The sequence below is a fragment of the Mustela erminea genome, chromosome 1, assembly GCF_009829155.1.
Source record: "Mustela erminea isolate mMusErm1 chromosome 1, mMusErm1.Pri, whole genome shotgun sequence".
NCBI classification, from domain to species: Eukaryota; Metazoa; Chordata; class Mammalia; order Carnivora; family Mustelidae; genus Mustela; species Mustela erminea.
Genome location: NC_045614.1, coordinates 15771988 through 15790869, shown reverse-complemented (window position 1 = coordinate 15790869; position 18882 = coordinate 15771988). Strand labels below are relative to the sequence as shown.

Below are 18882 nucleotides of genomic sequence, written 5' to 3'. Positions count from 1 at the left end.
ATTATGTATACTTTACCACGATTTTTTTAATGGGGGGAAAATGTTTGGAGTGTCTATTTGTGGGTAGTGGAAGGATGAGTCGTCTCTTCCATTTTTTTCTTTTTACCACAATTAAGAAAAAAATCAGTGAAACGCCTTATGATACCAAGGCTTGCTTTGTAAATGTACCTGCCAGCGGACCTGCTTCTAACCCTGTCCTTGGAGGAAGCCCTGCCACACCCCACAGTGCCCCTCGGCAGGGTCCTACAAACCTGACTCCCCACACGTTCAGGCTTCAATCCGAGACCAAACCGGCTCTTGTCTTCCTTCTTCAGAGCAGAGCAAACTATGGTTGTAGCCAGAAGTGTGAGTGTCTCCAAGAGCCAAGGACCTGGAGGACAGAGACTTTGAAACTTTCGTGGTCGAACCCCTGTGCCCAGCACCCTGCAGGCACGAAGTGGGACCCAGAATGGGCTTGGCATGTTCCGGGAAGGACCGAAAAAGGGGTTTGAGCCTCTCATCAGGGCAAGTTTCAAATATCCTTTTTTTTTTTTCTTTTGAGTTCTAAAAATTGTTTTATTGAGGCATACAAGAAAATACATAAATGTTGAGTATGCAGCTTGCTACATTTACCATATGTATATACATACACATTTATACGTGTGTGTGTGTGTGTGTGTGTGTGTGTGTGTGTCTCCTTCCAGTACCCCAGAGTTTCTCTTCTTCCCCCTTCCTTAGTTAATACCTGTCTCCCAGGCGATCACTGTTCGGGAATCTAAGATTGGTTTTATCTTCTGGAACTTGATACAATGGAATCCTACAGCAGTAGTCTTTCCTGTGTGGATTCTTGTGCAAACATCTCCCTGTTAACTTTGTATCCAAAAAACCTGAACAGCTCATCTCTATTGGCAAGGCGGGGCCTCTGGAACAAAATACTCTAGGGCTGGAACATTAAAGAAATTGGAGATCCAGCAGCTTCTAAACGTTTAGCAGTGGGGAAAAGGGAACTCTGAGCCCGCTGTCCCGTGTATGTCTGTGAGCGCGCATACAGATGGGTTTTATGATCTGCTCCTTTGATCCTTCCCCCACCCATCCTTGTGATCTTTAGCGACTTTCACGGTCCTGGTAACTCACACTTCAGGGTCTTGACAAAACGAATCTTTTTAACATTTCATAAAATGTAAATGTGATTTAAGCCAGCCTTATGGCATGTTAGCATATCATGAATTATTCACAGCGGTCATCAGCTGAGTTATGTTTGTTGTTTAATTCTCCAAGTCCCACCTTCAAAGTCTATTACGATGCAATTTTTTTCTTCCTCTGCGGCCCTCTTTGAAATCATTCCTTTACCCAGTGCATTTCGATTCAGTCTGGAGTGATATGTGAAAAGTACGCGTTTTGGGTTGGCCACAGTCCCAGAGAGATTTATACAACGATGAAACCATTTGGTCCAGACTCTGGCCTGGACAGTCGGCAGCCTGGTTGTGGGTCTCTAACATGCATCTCTAATAAGGTGTGTTTTCTTTGATCATAAAAGGGAAGGATACAGACGAAGGGTTTGGATATGCACACCCATCACCGCGTTAGAGAAATAATTCAGAACACCAGCCCTACAGACCGTTCCTTGCTAGTGTCCCCCTCAGAGAATCGTTCGGTTACTTTAGAAAATAAACAACTTGCATCAGTGCGCATCAGTTTCTTTCCTGAAGAGTTTGGGGATTAAGAGCAGGAAATGAATGGAAGTAACAGTCCCCTGCTCGGATCAACTGTTCCAAAAAGTTGGATTGACTAGGACTCCTCACAAGTTGTTTTTAACATTGCCCTTTGAACTTTAGGTTACCATGTCCTCTAGGATTGCTCCCAGAGCCATGAAAATGGTAAACAATTTTAAAGCAAACCATGGGTCTCTTTCACTGAGTGGATGGGAACGTGATATCCTTGGAACCCTGAAATCCCCAGATGTGACTCGGGAAGGCGGGCCCAGCCTTGTTCTTCTTTGATGCTGGACAGCAGCCCATCATTACCTTGCGTCCGGTGGCCAGAATCCGCCTTCATCGAAACTGCAACAGCAAGTTGTCTTTGGCCCTTCCTCCACCATTGTGTCTGCCTTCTTCCCTTCCCTGACCTCCCCAGTGCATGCCTGTGTCACAGTCCCCACCCCACCCCCTTTCCCTGGTGGGAGGTGACACTTATTCATCCCCAGGCTTTTTATTTTTAACTGTGGTCAATGTCCAGGCCTTGCAGCTAGATTAGCTGATCGCTGCAGTGTTTAGCACATGAGCTTAAAGTTGGACCCTTACCTTTGGAGAACCTGTAACCTCTTAAGCACGGCGGGCAAGTTCTTATGGCAACCTGTGGCCCAGGATCCTCAGCTGGGAGGTGCCCGTGCTATTTGGAGCTGGAGAATGGTCACCTGTCCCGTTATCCACCTCTTCCTCCAGACTTCCAACAGTAGCCTGAAGCATCCCCCACCCGGTCCTAATCACCGCACTTGCCCCAGCGTCTTCATGGGGCTGCCTTGTGGGTGGCCATCATTCCACATCCCTTTGTCCTGCAGCAGGCTGCTTTGCTCCAGCCAATCCGGGGAGGGAGGCAGGTGGCGTGGAAGAGGGGACAAGGTGGTGGTGGGAGGTGTTGGTATGTTTTATCAGGTCCTGCTTGATGTCCACGCCAATGAAGAAGAACAGGTGAGGGTCTTTATCTGGGTGCAGGCATTCCCTGCCAAGCCAAACGCGGGCTGAGATGCAGCCACTCCAGCTAAACGAGAAGGAATTTCGGTAGATGGGGATTTGGGGGATTCTGCTCAACTGAGGTCTGATTGTTGCCTCTTGAGTCTCACTAACGGTAGACTTGAGAAATGGGCCCATGAGTCAGGACTTCCACAGGACCTCCCACCAAGACCTGGCCCTAGCTCTTGATTCCCGGCATGCTCTACCAGAAACATGGCTCCTCTTCCTTTGCCACCCGCTTAGCCACATCCCACTCATCCTACAAGCCCAGGCAGACCCCGTCAAGCTGCAGAAGAACCGTTAGCACCTAAACATGTCAATTTCCCTTCCTGGCGCTGGGAGCTGTCCAAAAAGATGCACAAAAAAAGGAACCACATCCCAAACATCTCACAAATTCCAGGGAGGTATAAATCTTAAGCTCAAATTCAAGCGACAGTTGCAGATTATTTTGACATGATGAACGATTTCAGTAAGTGCAGGGTAACTATTTAGCCATTTTAAACAAACATCTTTGCCTGTTGATATCCTGGAGATAGCAGCTAGGACATTATATTCTGTCCTGATGGATCGGCAGTGAGAGTAAACCGTTCTCATCATGAAGTTCCTGCTGAGTATGGGGCTCCTTGGGTGGGGCCAGCTCTGCAGAAGGATCGTCTGTCCTTCTGGGTCCTGGCATCTAACTGCTTGGACACAGGACCTGGCCCGGCCTCTTACTAACCATATACGCCTGGACACAATTCTTAAGCTCTTAGAGCCTCAACTCCTTCGTTTGCAAAATGAGCACTCACATTAGAGCTCACTCTATGGGATGGTGATGGGATTTAGAAATACTTTTGCCAAATACAAGCATGGAGTCTCCACATACAGACCGCTCATTGGATGTTCGTTGTAATTGTGATGGAAGCATGCCCAGTGCCTAGATTCTAGAAGCTTCTCAGGCAAGGGAGACAGATTAGTTCCTGAAACAACAACTTGTGTCCTGTTCTGTTTTATGTGAATGTGAGCAATTACTTCTTCCCAGGTAGTAAGATGGGTGACTCCCTGCCATTGGTAAGACTTTCCCTTCAGCTCACCAGGATGTAAACAGACCCGGCTGAGCTGATGCCAGATGGACTTAGGGTGTCTAAACCGGTGTCCCTCCTCTGCCCGCAGGCTCTGAATCTGGTGGTGTGACAGTCCGGCACTGTGTCCCCATAGGGGACCCTATTAAGTGGGTTATATTGGTGGTGATGCCCAGCCCCTGGTGTCAATCAGAAACTCTATGCACCTCCTAACAACAGCGGCACTTCCTCCCCTTCTGGTGACTTGACCTTGGCAGCTTCTTAGAGGGCAGCCCGGTGTAGGACCCGGGAGAGTGGCCAGTGCAAGGGTGCTGGGGTGAAACCAGAATGCCCCCTCTGCTTCTCGTGCTCAGCAAACATGAGGAAGTAAGGTCACATCTCTGAGCTGCAAAGGGTTGCCGGAGTCCCATGAGTCAACACAAATAGAAAGGCTTTGATAAGCAGTGGATAGGGCCGAGCCAGGGCAGGGAAGGCATGGAAGAGCTAAGGAGGCCTCCACGCTTGCATAACCCTGAGAGTCAAGGCCCCAGGGAGTACCTCCCTCCCCCTCATCCCCACCCAGCCCTGGGCTTTACTCGATCAGCAATAATAACAGGTAACCTTGATCGCTACCTGGCACCGTTCTAAGCAGCTTCATAGGTGTTTACTCCTTTAGTCCTTACAACAATGCCAGTCTTATCCCCATTTGCAGGGGAGGGAAATGATGCACAGAGAAGCTAAGGAATTTGCCCAAGGAGATACAGCTGGTGAGCAGTGCAGCCAGGAATTGATCCCAAGCAGGCAGATTCTAGAATCCAAGCTCTTAACCATTATGCAAAGCTGCTAAGTTATGCTGGTTCCTGGAGTAGGGAGCCAAACGCCATGCCCACAACCATGCCCCTTCCCAGCCCGTCCCCTGCCTCTGTCTCTAGCCTCTTCTACCACATGTTCCTTGCCTTCCAGCCAAAGCAACTCCATGGAGTGGCTCCATGGGGAGCCACTTTCATCAATACCTCTGTACTTTGCACCTGCTGTTCCCTCCACCTAGCCTTCCTAACACGCATCTCACTAGCCCCGGCTGGCAAACTCCTATCTGTTTTTCAAGACCCGTCTTAAGTTATGCCTCCTATGTGAAGCCTTCCTTGACCACCACCCCTAGACAGTTAATAGCGGACCCTCTGTGTCTTAGAGTACCTCAACCCTCCTTGGTGCCTTCAAGTCGCTGACTCTCAGGTGGCGTCTGGTGGGCAGACAGGCAAATGTACTACTCAGCTTACACAAGTACAGCAACCACTTCCCGCAGGGACTAAAAGCAGGAGAGCTCATACAAGCGTTGTGAGTGTCCCCCCAGGGTGGCTGTGACATTGACCGCTGAAGCACCGTCCCCTCTCGTGTCACTTCCTCGGGCTCTCATGGTCTGAGCATCCCATGCTCTGAAGGATCACCCAGAATTTAACAAAATGTATTTTTGCAAACCTGGCGCCTAAAATCCAATCACTACTTTGGTGCTTAACCCGAAATGCAGGGATCCACTCCACGGATGAGCAACGGCAGCCTTGGCCGGTGGACTTGAGAGAGGGATGTTGACGTGCAGTGAGACCTCTTCCTAAGAAAAGACGGGGCTGCTTTGGCCAGGACTTCTTCCCCGTATAGATTTGCTTTGGAATCTGACTCCCACGCAGGCTGTGACTAGATCAGCCGCGCTGATTCACGATTATACCACTTGGCTTCTGCGTTCTGTCTCCCGAGACATCCTGGGCTCTCCTGCAGAGCATTATTCATCTTAATAAACGTCTCCTGGTGTCCAGGCTGGGCCCAGGTCCTGCTGGAAGCTGCTTGGTCCGTCTTTGGTGGATGGAGACTGACTGGAAGCCAAGCCCCCCAGGGAACCACACCCAGAATCGAGGCAGCTGCTTCTGGCCCATCTAAGAATGTTTGAATCACGTGTGTCGGTCTTTTGAACTTTACTTGGCAAACCGGGGCCAGATAACTTCCCAGTGCGTGTCTGGTAGAATCCCCTTCTTTGAGTTTCTTTTCCTTGCGTGTGCTTCCCTTGAAAAGAAATAGCATGACAGGGAGAAGAAATAATAGGGACGTGTGTAGGATATCCTGTGATCCGGTGATTAATGAATGGTGAATAATGAATGGTGATTAAAACAATTGGAAATTCCCGCCTGAGAAGCCACTGGTGAGGCAGAAACTAGCAAAGTTGTCCTAATAAGGAGAGGTCGGAAGGCAGGAGAGTGAAGAAGAGAAATGTGATTCATGAGCAGCAGCTCAGAGCCTGGGAGCCTGCCCGAGCCCACAGAGCCCAGGAGCCGACGCGCTGCTTCCGCGAGGCTTGGCTTGGATTTCTTTCCACCTGGAAGACCTCGAAATCACACTAGAATCTGGAGCGTTGTCTGAGTTTCTGTGAACCCGGGTAATTGATCTTCCAAAATATGACACCAGAGGAATACCAGACTCCTGGGGAGGCAAAAGCAAGAGATGCTGAAGGAGAAAACACCCAACCACTTTCTTTAACAGTGCATTTGTTAAGCTGACCCCGTGGGGGTTGGCCGTGGTGGTAGTGGGCAGCTGAGATTTATTCCAGTGTTGGGATTTCCAGTTTCAGGGTATGATTAATGATGGTGAGTGTAGAAGAGGAAAATGTGCAAGCAACATGTCTTTCTGACGCTCGGAGCCTCTGTGATGAGTTGTAAGTTATTTTACTCAAGCAATGAGGGTCTCTCTGCTACTGAGTGGTAGAGCTGGGGCAAGGTGGGGAAGGGGAGTCCAGAATCCAAGTATGTCCATGGTTGGATAATTAGCCTCTCACTCCCCAACTGACCCCTCTGCTAATCTATGCAAATATATGCATCATTGAGGATGAGGGGAGCAGTCCGATGCGAGATTTGTCCTTGACTGTGACCCCAGGAAACATCAGGCAAATCGATCTTTACTGATTTATAAAAGTTGCTGAGCCTGGGCTTTACTGCGCATGTGTTTTCTCTGGGTGATGTGCTGGGAAGAGAGTGGGGATTCTCCAGTCCCAGGTACTGAAGGAGAGCTATGAACCGTGGCTGGGCAGCAGAATGTGCTGGGCTGGCGGCCAGGAAGGCAGAACAAGAGGAACACGATGAGATGATAAAAGTACGCTCATCTGAAGTGAGCCGTTGCTCCCTTTCAACGTTTCATCTTCTTGATTTGCAAAACAAGTTAGAATGAAAATCTGGGTTATTTCGATCCAAAATAAAAAATATAAATACCAGTTAACATTAGCGATGCGTGGAGGAAGGATTGTGGTGTTCAATAACGAGTTGGGACAGTTGGCTTTCCATATGGGAAAAAATAGTAAAAGTGAATCCCTACCTCCCAGCCCAGACAAAACAAAGTGTTTCCAATACAGATTCCCAGGTTCCAGGGTGGGCGTTCCGGACCTCAGGACTTCATCGTTCTTGAAGCCCTCCAGAGACCATTTAGAAACGGAGGCACCTGGGTGGCTCAGTTGGTTGAGCATCTAACTCTTTTTATTTCAGCCCAGGGTCGTGGGATCAAGCCTCGTGTGGGGCCCTATGCTCAGTAGGGAATCTGCTTGGGATTCTCTCTCTCTCTCCTTCTGCCCCTCCCCTGCTCTCTTTCAAGCAAATAAATAAATAAATAAATCTTTAAAAAAAAAAAAAAAAAAAGGATCCCCTGGTCGGGACTATTAACTACCTGGGGGCAGGGACTCCAGCAGTTTTTGCTGTTAAATCATTTGCACCAGGTCTGGTCCCCTAGAACATATTATGAACCCACTGTTTATGGAATGAATACAGGATTTCAAAGATTCTAAAACAAAAGCTTTTTTTTCTAAAAAGGATCATCCATTTTTCTTTGCTGTAGAACAGATTGTCACATACCCAGAATTAGTTGTAGGTACCAACCTGCCTCCAAGCACGAGGGAAAAACTGGGGGGAGGCGTCGTGGCGAGATTAGTCTTGTTCCCGAAATCTCATTTAAAGATATTTGAAAATATTACCTATACCATGAGAGAAACAAGACCCACCCCAAAATATTATTAAACCATATTTTAACTATGCTCGTGACTACTCTGTTTCATTTATTAAGTGCCTGCTTTGTGCAGAAACACAATCTTCCTAACACAAGTTTTTCCCTCTTTTTTGTTTATTAAGGCATAACTTACATATAATCAACTTCACCAATTTTAAGTGTGTAGGCGATGAATTTTGGCATCTGGATACAATGTATAATCCCCTCCATGGTCAAGATTCAGAATGGTTCTCGGGTCCTACAAAGGCTCCAACCCCTGCCCCCACCTCTCTGGGCAGACAACTGCTGATCTGCTTCGGATCTAACACTTTATTAAAATAACAATAAGCAGGGGCACCTGGGAGGCTCAGGTCATGATCCCTGTGTCCTGGGATCAAGCCCCACATAGGGCTCCCAGCTCAGCCAAGAGTCTGCTTCTCCCTCTTCCTCTGCCTCTCCCCCTGCTTGTGCTCTCTCTGTCTCTCTCTCTCTCAAATGAATAAATAAAATCTTAAAAAAAAAAAAAAATGGTAGAGAAGAAACGGGCAACCTCACTAGCCCGGCTACAGTCCTGAGACAACACCACTTCCTGTGACAGTGACCTAGCCCCGCGAGAGACCCGGAGTTGGAGGCCACGAAGGCGCATACCACGCTTTCCAAAACTGGGTGTTCCAAGAATTTTTTGCAGATAGCGTGGTAAGACCTTTTGATGATTGCAGGAAAAGAACACAAGGTTAACATACACCACTTGGATATCAGTCTGATAACTGGGTTTCTAAACACCAGGTCTAGCTTCATTTTAATCTGATGTCTTCAAGAACCCCTGGGCCTCCAGCACATGCGCGCTCTCTCTCTCTCTGAAGATTTTACATGGCTACGCTGCTTGAAGATGAAGCACTGGAGTAAATAAGCTTCTGCCTCAGAGAGTGTCTTCTCTCTCTCTGAAACTGTTAATTAAGAAGCTCAGAGCCCCGGGTTCCCACCAAGATTGATTAGCCCAGACTGAAATCCGGGGGTGATGGTATGTCTGTGAGATACTTCCAAAGACAGCCAGGCAAGAATATGGAGATGAGAGTTTTCACTGGAGCCCCTGAGAGGCTCCTGCCTTCTGCCTCCACATAGGCTTTCAGCACTGCCTAGATCCTGAACCTACCATGGAAAAAGGCAGGGCAATTCCTGTTGTCATAATGTAGGCGGGTGCTCACATTCTGATCATGGGCAGCAAGAACAAATGAACACGTAACACAGTGGTCTCAGTCAAAGACCTCAACAGGGGCGCCTGGGTGGCTCAGTGGTTAAGCGTCTGCCTCTGGCTCAGGTCATGATCCTGGGGTCCTGGGATGGAGCTCCACAACAGGCTCACTGCTCAGCAGGAAGCCTGCTTCTCCCTCCCCCACTCCCCCTGCTTGTGTTCCTTCTCTTGCTGTCTCTCTATCAAATAAATAAATAAAATCTTTAAAAAAAAAAAAAAAGAATAGAGCAGGGAGGGACAAAAAGCAGAAAGACTGGGAATGGGAGGTGAAGGGAACAATTTAGGGAGCTGGTCAGGGAAGGCTGCTCTGAGGTGACCTTTCAGCTGAGACAGGAATACCAAAAAGAACCCAGCTGTTGCTAAAGAAAGAGCGTTTTTAGAAATCAGAACCAGCATGTGCAAAGGCCCTGGGGATGTGAACGAGGGTAGTGTATTCAAGAAGACAAAGGAGGCCCAAGCACAGTAACCAAACCAGAGAGTGGGGGTACAAGCTGAAGTTGGAGAGATTTAGACATTTTGCTCCAAAAAATGCAAACTTAAGCCGACTTGAGAGCCAAGTTGGGAAGGCAGCTGAGCTGGGGCGCCAGCATTCCAAGCCATGTGTGGGTCAGGAATGCTGACAAAGTGGCAAAGTCACTTCTTCCTTAGGTACGGATGATCATAGACTCGGAGCTGGCCAGAAACGTAGAATTATTCTAGCCCAACCCCCTCATTTTACAAATGAAGGAACAGAGGCTCAAAGAGGGTAAAGGTCTTCCTGATAAAACAGAGAAAATGTTTGCAGTTTATTATCACAGATTGAGGGTTCAATTTCCACTACTGTAAAAAGAGCTGCGGCTGGCCAGCCTAGAGCAGAGTGAACAAGGTAGGGGAGAGGTGCCAGAGGAGGTTGACAAAAGTCCCAACATGTGATCACACACAGCGGCTAGCCTAGGAAACACAGTGCACTCATACCTTCTTGTGGGAGGGAAAACACACAACTCTCATGGCAGCTAGCAGTTTTGATCAAATGAAAACACGTGGCTGGTCAAAAACTGGAAAGCAGGGGCGCCTGGGTGGCTCAGTGGGTTAAAGCCTCTGCCTTCAGCTCAGGTCATGATCCCAGGGACCTGGGATCGAGCCCCACATCGGGCTCTCTGTTCTGCAGGGAGCCTGCTTTCTCCTCTCTCTCTCTGCCTGCCTCTCTGCCTACTTGTGATCTCTGTCAAATAAATAAATAAAATCTTAAAAAAAAAAAACAAAAAACTGGAAAGCAGAGGCACCTGGATGGCTCAGATGGTTAAGTGTCTGCCTTTGGCTCAGGTCATGATTCCAGGATCCTGGGATCGAGCCCCACTTCTGGCTCCCTGCTCACCGGGGAATCTGCATCTCCCTCTCCCTCTGCCTCTCCCCCTGCTTGTGCTCCCTCTGCCTCCTTCGCTCTCTGTGTCAAATGAATAAATAGAATCTTTAAAAATAAAAAAACTGGAAAGCACTCAAATGTCCCTCAACAAGTGTGTGGATAGATAAACAGGAGTTGATACAGGCAACAGAATATCACTCAGCAATAAAAAGAAACACATTATGAATCCCTGCGGGAACACGAACACGGAGTAAACTCCCAAACACGTTGAGCAAAGTAACCAGGTACAAAAGAGAACATGCTGTAGGATTCTGTTTAAATGAAGGTCTGGATCAGGCAATGGAGAGTTCTCTGGGACCAGAAGCTGAGGTTACTATAAAGGGACATGAAAGGAACATCTAGAAGGGATGAAGATTTTTTATACCTTGACTGTTGTGGTGGTCATGTGTACATACGTTTGTTAAAACACTTAAAATGAAAAAGAAAAGACACTTAAAATGAGTGGGCCCTTTTTAATGTATATAAATTATATCTCAATAAAGTTGATTTTAAAAAATACATTGTTAGGGGCACCTGGGTGGCCCAATTGGTTAAGCATCTGTCTTCGGCTCAGGTCATGAGCTCAGGGTCCTTGGATAGAGCCCCACATGGGACTCCCTGCTCAGCGGGGAGCCTGCTTCTCCCTCTCCCTTGGCCCCTCCCCCCTACTCATGCAAGCGCTCTCTCTCTCTCTCTCTCAAATAAATAAATAAAATCTTTTTAAAAAATTTTTCCCTGGCCTCCACTATTGCGTGTGTATATATACTGGGCCTGTGAAGCGCTCGGGTCGGGAGACAGCAGCTCTTTGCAAACAAATACGTCCCCGGAGAGGAAGACAGTTTCTGTACGTGGACTTTGGTCTACAGTCAATATGGAGACAGGGTGTGGCAGTTCCTCTGATTACTAATGCTGCACAGATGGGGTATGAACACATACTGCTCGAAACATCTAGGCTGTGGTCTAGTGTTTTTAAGTTTTAGAAAAATTCATCAAGCAAACGAGACGCGTGTCAATACCCCACCAGCAACCGGCATCTTCTTACTCATTGGTAAGGACATCACTGTCATATTACATCACCCCCCGCACCCCTTCTCAGACCTGGAGGGAGGGAACAAAGATGTCAAAGAGAGCATACTTCCTGCACCATCGGAAGGGGACAGCAAAAATTTGGGAGACCTAAATAAATCATCCTGCTCACTCCATTTTTCTTTCCTCCTCCAGGAGTTTCTGAGATTGCCCTGCCGCACGGAAGTGGCATTACGGTTTTCATAAAGCCTGGGACCTCACCCCTGGGACCCCTGCCACTGAAGCCCTGTTACATCAGTAGTTCTAAAAAACATAAAACCTCATTGACCATTAAATCTGGAGAAAAAGAGGTCTTTTTCTTCACCTGCCATGACCCAGAGAAGCACTTTGTCATTGAGATCCAGAAGAATATTGGTAAGTACACACTCACCAATGTTTGGCCTCCCTGCCACTGTTTTTGGGACGGGGGAAATGCCTCTAATGCTGAAACTCACACTTTTTAGCTGTAATGTGGCTGCTGGTGGTTCTCAGCCCTTTACACAGGTTACATTGTTGAAGCCCCAAAATAGCTCTAGGAGAAACTCACAAAGACAGTGACTTGCCTAAGATAGCATAGCTATTAAGTAGAAGCAGGGCAAGAACCCACGTTCTCTGCAGAGCATTGTGCCACACTGTTTCTTGACAGAGCTATAGATCTTCCTTCAGGTCTGGAATGCTCCAGCAGATGTGCTAAGTTTAAAGTGTTTGAACTAAAGCTTGAAAGCTAATTTAATTCAGATTTAAACTAATTAAATTCTAAGCTAAAAATTTTGCTGACAAGGAGCAGAAAGCAAGGGAGCGGGAAGGCAAAGAAATTGGAGGGACCCCTGGGTGGCCCATCGATGGAGTTCGAGACTCTTGATCTTGGGATTGTAGGGTCGAGTCCCACATTGGGTATAGAGGTTACTGTAAAAATCTTAAAAGAAAGAAAGGAAAGAAGGGAGGAAGGAAGGGAAAGATATTGGACAGCTGGGTACGTAAGGCTGGGGAGGTGAGTCCAAGAGGCACAGTGGGGAAAACAGCAGCTTTGAGGCTAAGGGAGCTGGGTCTGGCTTCAAGCTTCAGGCTGCTGATCATGTGAGCTCATCACGTGGCTTTAAATGAGTCACTTCACTGTTTTGTGATTTGGTGTTTTCTTCTATAAAATAAGAGTCAACGTACCAACCAGCAGGGCTCTTTTGAGGGTGAGATAAACTAATGGCCGAAAAATGTTTGACACACAAGGTAACAAACTGCAGCTATGTGGGACTCTTGTTATTCTTCATCATTTGAACTTGGGATGGGAAGGAGATTGACACAAGATAGAAGCACCAGGCAGAGAGAATTAAATGTAGAACTTCCTAATTGCTTTAAGGTGGGCATGCCGACTAGTAGCCTAGATGTAGTAAGATCAAAGAGAACATGATTTGGGATCCCATCAAAGCCATACTCAAAATTTATTTTGCTTTTCATTGAAAATAAATAAATCAGACAATAGATAAGCAAGAAAAGGGAGTAAAATAAACCTTGGGAAGAAGTTCAGAAAACCGAAAGGAGGGCGTCTAGGTGGCTCCGTCCGTTAAGTGTCTGATCCTAGAGTCCTAGAGTCAGTCAGTTAAGTGTCTGATCCTAGATGCAGCCCCGTGGCAGGCTCCCTGCTCAGTGGGGAGCCTCAAATAAATAAAATCTTTAAAAAGAAAGAGAAATTAGAGTACTTACCAGCAGCTTTAAATCTACATCTGGGGACGCCTGGGTGGCTCACCTGATTGGACGACTGCCTTCGGCTCAGGTCATGATCCTGGAGTCCTGGGATTGAATCCCGCATCGGGCTCCCAGCTCCACGGGGAGTCTGCATCTCTGTCTGACCTTCTCCTCACTCATGCTCTCTCTCACTGTCTCTCTCTGAAATAAATAAATAAAATCTTTAAAAAAAAATTTTTTACATTTAAAAAAATTAAAAAAAAAAAAAAAACTACATCTGATAGGGGTGCCTGGGTGGCTCAGTGGTTAAAGCCTCTGCCTTCAGCTCAGGTCATGATCTCAGGGTCCTGCGATAGAACCCCGCATTGGGCTCTCTGCTCAGTAGGGAGCCTGCTTCCCCCTCTCTCTCTGCCTGCCCCCTGCCTATTTGTGATCTCTCTCTCTCTGTCAAATAAATAAAGCCTTTAAAAAAAACAAAAACAACTGCATCTGATAACTAAAGCTAAGGCACTGTTCTCTATAAAGACTAATTAAATAAACAAATCTCTGACTATTCCCCCGGAAAAAAATGAAGGAGAACATACAGATACACAGCATTGAAAGGATAAATGTTGACTGAATGACATTTACAGAGACGATCTCTAAAATAGGCTATGCAAAACATTATGATAATAAGTGTGAAAATATGAATAAAAGGACTAATTTGGGGGACAAATGCAATGAACCAGATTGACTCCGATGAAGTTAGGAGATCTAAATAAATAAATAGCCAAGGAGAAGTTTGGAAACTGTGCCCAAGATGGAGGAAAGCAGGGTTTGGGTCAGTTAGACATGGTTTCATAGAGAATCCTATAAAGTTTTAAGGAGAAGATAAGTTCTTATATTTAAACCATTCCAGAGGAGGGCTGGCAAATCTTTTCTGAGAAAGGCTGGATAGTAAATCTCAGATTGTCTCCAAACCAACCGCTTGAGCTCTGCTGTGACAGGAGGAAATAACCACAAATAGGGAAACATGGACAGTGATGTCCCACATGTTTATGCTTGGTGGCCAGGATTGGGCTGGGCTGGTCCCATGAACTGTGATTTGGTGACCCCTGTTCTAGAGCACAAAAAGAAGTGAATTTTCATAGTTGATGTAATAAGATTCTTACAAACCTAATATCAAAATGTACCAGGGCGCTAAAACGAAACAAAACACAAAACCCTCACTGTCTAAAGAGGGTTAAGAGATCCCATGAGAGCCCAGCAGGAGCCAATCCATGTGGCCCTGGGCACATTGGAGGTATGGCTGGAAACCCCTGAGAGGAGTGGCTTTTTTTTTTTTCCGAGATTTTATTTATTCATTTGAGAGAGAGAGAGCATGAGCAGGGGGGAGGGGCAGAGGGAGAAGCAGACTCCCTGCTGACCTGGGAGCCGGGACGTGAGACTCAATCTCAGGACCCAGGGATCACGACCTGAGCTGAAGGCAGATGCTTAACCGACTGAGCCATCCAGGTGCCCCAGAGATGGCTTGATATAATGGAGTTTCACTGAGCTCCTGAAAATAGTTCCTATCTTTATCTCTACACAGAATTTAGCTTTAGCTACCTTCGTTGCCTTTTCATCTCACCCCGTTTCATAGGTAAGGCAGCACGATGTGTTGGCAAAAACTCGGGTGGACCAAACACAAGCCTGGGCTTTCGTCCTGGGATTGCGTGCACTGCAAACAGGCTTGTCGCCCAGACTCCAGGACCGCCTTGCAAAACTGAGAGTTCAGGCAGGAATGACCTCGGAGGTCCTAGCCAGCTCTGAAATTCTCCTGTGATCCCACTTTGCGTTGGTGGTCCTTTCAGACACCCCACTGGAGCGGCACTAGGGGTGGGGAGACTTCCTGTTCCAGAGGCCAGAAGCCACTGCGCCTTTAGGATGCCCTGCACCAGATACAGCAAAGTCTCCCTTTTCTGCGTGGCTTCTATCACTTCTTCTACGGGCTCATTTTCTCCTTAAGAGTAATGTTTCTTGCTTCGTTTTAAAAGGCTGAGGAAACAAGATACATCAAAGGATGTCATTAGCTGTTTGCCTATTAAAAAAAAAAAAAAAAAATTCAACGGCACTGGTCGTAAAACAGCAGCATGACAGCCCCGAGGCAGAATGATAACTGTGCCTCGGGGTTCCAGCCGTGAAGGGGGGTGTAAGTTCCAAGTACTCGGTATATTGATGGAAAAACCAGTCTTAAAAGGCTGAGCTCGGCACTGTGCCTTCACAACTATGAGACTGTGACCATCTCAGACCCAGGGGAATGTGGGTATCCCAGAGTCCAGGTTCCATTGCAAAGGGCCCCCATCTGGCTTACTAAGTCTGGAAAACACAGTCGTTAGGAGATATCTTGCGTCTGGTTCTCTGGAAGCAGAGCCTGATGCGGGGATTCTTCAGTCATCTGTCCAGAGGGTGCCCTTGGAGCGAGGAAGCTGTGAGAACATAGAGCCAAGGGAGGAAGTAAATGAAGTGTGATTTTAGCTGAAGTGTAGCCACAGGCTGATGTGGGCATTGCCAGGCTGTGTCCCTTAAAACAAGGACGTCAGGGTTTTTCACCCCTACCTTGGGGAATAGTGATTGGCTGTGGGCTGCTACCTACCCTGGGAGGGGAGGAGATGCAGTTGGTCCCTTCAGTTGGGTCTCTGGCCCAAGGGGGTTCCCCGCAGCCCCCCAGCTTCCCCTCCAGCACCCATATGGCCAGGAGATCGTGCCTTTGCCTGGTAAGGGAGGCGAGGGCAGGCAGCGTCTGCTCCAGGGGTCAGGAGAGGTCCTGTTGGTGACCAAACTTGCTTTTGTGACTGTGTTTCAGACTGCATGTCAGGCCCCTGTCCGTTTGGGGATGTGCAGCTTCAGCCCTCAATATCGACGCTGCCCACCCTCAACAGAACCTTCATCTGGGACGTCAAAGCTCACAAGAGCATTGGTCTAGAGCTGCAGTTCTCCATCCCTCGCCTGAGGCAGATTGGGCCCGGGGAGAGCTGTCCAGATGGAGTCACTCACTCCATCAGCGGCCGCATTGATGCCACCACAGTCAAGATCGGGACCTTCTGCAGCAACGGCACGGTGTCCCGCATCAAAATGCAAGAAGGGGTGAAAATGGCCTTACACTTGCCCTGGTTCCACAACCGGAACTTCTCTGGCTTCAGCATCGCAAACCGGTCTTCTATAAAACGTAAGCGCGCCCTCCATCTCTGCCGCCCCCCACTCCACACTCCCCCCGCTCGTCAGTTTGGCGCAGGCTGAAACCTACAAACCCCACCCCCTGTTCTAGGTCCGGAGCAGATGTCCGCACTATTGTATGATTCCCCCTGAATTCCTCCAAGGAAGACCCCACTCTTCTAGAGGTGGTGCAGATCCCCTGGTGTGAACCCAGCCTTCTCCATTAAGCAAACTGTGTGGCCACTCTCTTTCCTTGGTCTTTTGTGCCCCTGAGTTTTGTTTTCAAACAGGAAGTGGGATGAATCTACAGACCTCCTCCCTTGATTACCTCATTGTTGATTCCTTTGTCCCATCTTCGAGCCCTTTCACATTTCCCATAATTGTATCCTGTGCGTGCTGGAGCCAGTTCATACCCGTTCATAACAGCTGGTGGTTGAACATTCAGGAATTTTGTGAGCTGATGCTAAACGGAGCCCATTCATAGAAATAAAACGGTACAAACTTACAGTGAGGATAACTTCATTTAGATGCTCAAAACTCATCGCCTCCTAATTATTTTGCTGCATTTGACTGTTACCCATACCCTTGAGATTATTGATATCGATCATACCTCTGTGGCCAAAATGCCATACAGACGGGCAAACTAGTGCCCGTGTGCTCCAAACTCCACATTCATATCCTGTTGGTGGCTTGAAATCAGCCCTGGTGGGAGCATTCACAGCAAGGAAATGGGCAGACACTACAAATTAGGGCTTTGATTTTTCCTCCTGCTGGGTCGGTCCTTCAACATTTAGTCACCCACCCCAGACGTATCCTTATCTGGGAATAAGACCACACCCAGAGTTCAGTCGCTGAGGGTCGCTCACACAGCTTCCTTACCCCGCTGCCTTTCCGGCAGGGTTAGGGTCTGGGACAGGGTCTAATCGCCTCCTGTTCTCGTTTGGGTCTGACTCCCGACAGGACTGTGCATCATAGAATCTGTGTTTGAGGGTGAAGGCTCGGCAACGCTGATGTCTGCCAACTACCCAGATGGCTTCCCCGAGGACGAGCTCATGACTTGGCAGTTTGTCATCCCCGCGCACCTGCGGGCCAGCGTCTCCTTCCTCCACTTCAACGTCTCCAACTGTGAGAAGAAGGAGGAGCGGGTTGAGTACTACATCCCGGGCTCCACCACCAACCCTGAGGTGTTCAGGCTGGAGGACAAGCAGCCCGGGAACATGGCCGGGAACTTCAACCTCTCTCTGCAGGGCTGTGACCAAGATGCCCAAAACCCAGGGGTGCTCCGGCTGCAGTTTCAAGTTTTGGTCCAACATCCACAAAATGAAAGCAGTAAGTGAGCCCCAATTTCCTTTCCCCGCTCCTCCTCTAGCTCCTTCTTTCGTTCCTGGATAGTCTACGTGGCGTGAGGTCCCTTTCCTATTTTTCTTCCGTGGCTTTGGGCACATTTGGACTCTGGACTTCAGAAGAGTTTCAGGAAGTGTGTTGCCAGGCAGTGAAACAGGTTCATGGGCGAATGCCCGGCATGGCGCTCCATTTCAACACAGTAAGAAGCAAATGGGAAATTGCAGGCTATTTTTTTTTTAAACAAAGGGGTTGGAAGATTACTTTTACTTTCTTTTTTCTTTTTTTTTTTTTTTTTTTTTTTGGAGAGAGAGAGCATGAGCTGTGGGGAGATGGTCAGGAGGAATGAGAAAATCTTAACCAGGTTCCACACCCAGCACAGAGCTGGATGTGGGGCTCCGTCTCATGACCTGAGTGAAAGAATTGGACACTTAACTGACTCAGCCCCCCAGGCATCCCCAGAAGGTTACTTTCTAGATCACCTGTCTTGACCTCCGTGTGAATCAGAATGGCACCAGGACTGTCGGCTGGTAGACCCTGTTTAATTGGCCGAGTGTCCCGTACCATGCACACACACACTCCGTGCCGAGCCTTGACCTAAGCACGCCACTTAGTCTCAGCTAAGCCTTAGTACAACCTTATACGGGAGGCAGGAATTATCCTCAATTACATGAAAAAACAGGAGGTTCAGAGACCGTTTAGAACTAGCCCGACGTTACGCAGCTTGTCAGGGACTGAGCAAACCTCAGAACCCAGAGCCCGTGCTCTGGGTCACTCTGAACCCCGGCTGTGTTGATGAGAACGAGGTTGCTCATCCCTTTACACACATTTACTGAGATGCCGTGAACCCAGAAAAGGTGCATCAGGGCCAGGACTAGGACAAAGTGCCTGGCATGCAACACAGAAGGAGGCACCCCTTCTGAGACGGAGGTGCTCCCCCTCAGGGTGCTGTACGTACAAAGTCAACCCCTGAGGGCGAGTGCTTCCTTGAACTTGGCTCCATGGGGGGCAGTGTAGATATTGAAACCAAAGGTCCGAGAGGAGTTCAGAGTGGCTGTTCCTGGGGCCTATCAGCTGGAGTCTATGAAGGACCAAGGGTATGACTGGTTGTCTTGAGCCCGTGACATGAGTCTCAGGAGTTCTGTCCCAAAGGACTGATTCTCAGCCTGTTTTGATCAGTATTTACCTCTGGGAAGTAGACGGAGCCGGGCAGAAATGGTTAAGTGGCAA

At 48.1% G+C, this 18882-nt stretch overlaps 1 protein-coding gene across 1 annotated transcript in view; it reads left to right on the top strand.

Moving 5' to 3' along the window:
* Positions 1 to 18882, top strand: part of CDCP1 (CUB domain containing protein 1) — a 58547-nt gene that overhangs the window by 18436 nt on the left and 21229 nt on the right. The window contains exons 2-4 of the mRNA XM_032317309.1: positions 11614 to 11832; positions 15962 to 16324; positions 17272 to 17640. Of these exons, the coding sequence (XP_032173200.1) occupies positions 11614 to 11832; positions 15962 to 16324; positions 17272 to 17640 (951 nt within the window). The remainder of the gene's footprint in view (positions 1 to 11613; positions 11833 to 15961; positions 16325 to 17271; positions 17641 to 18882) is intronic.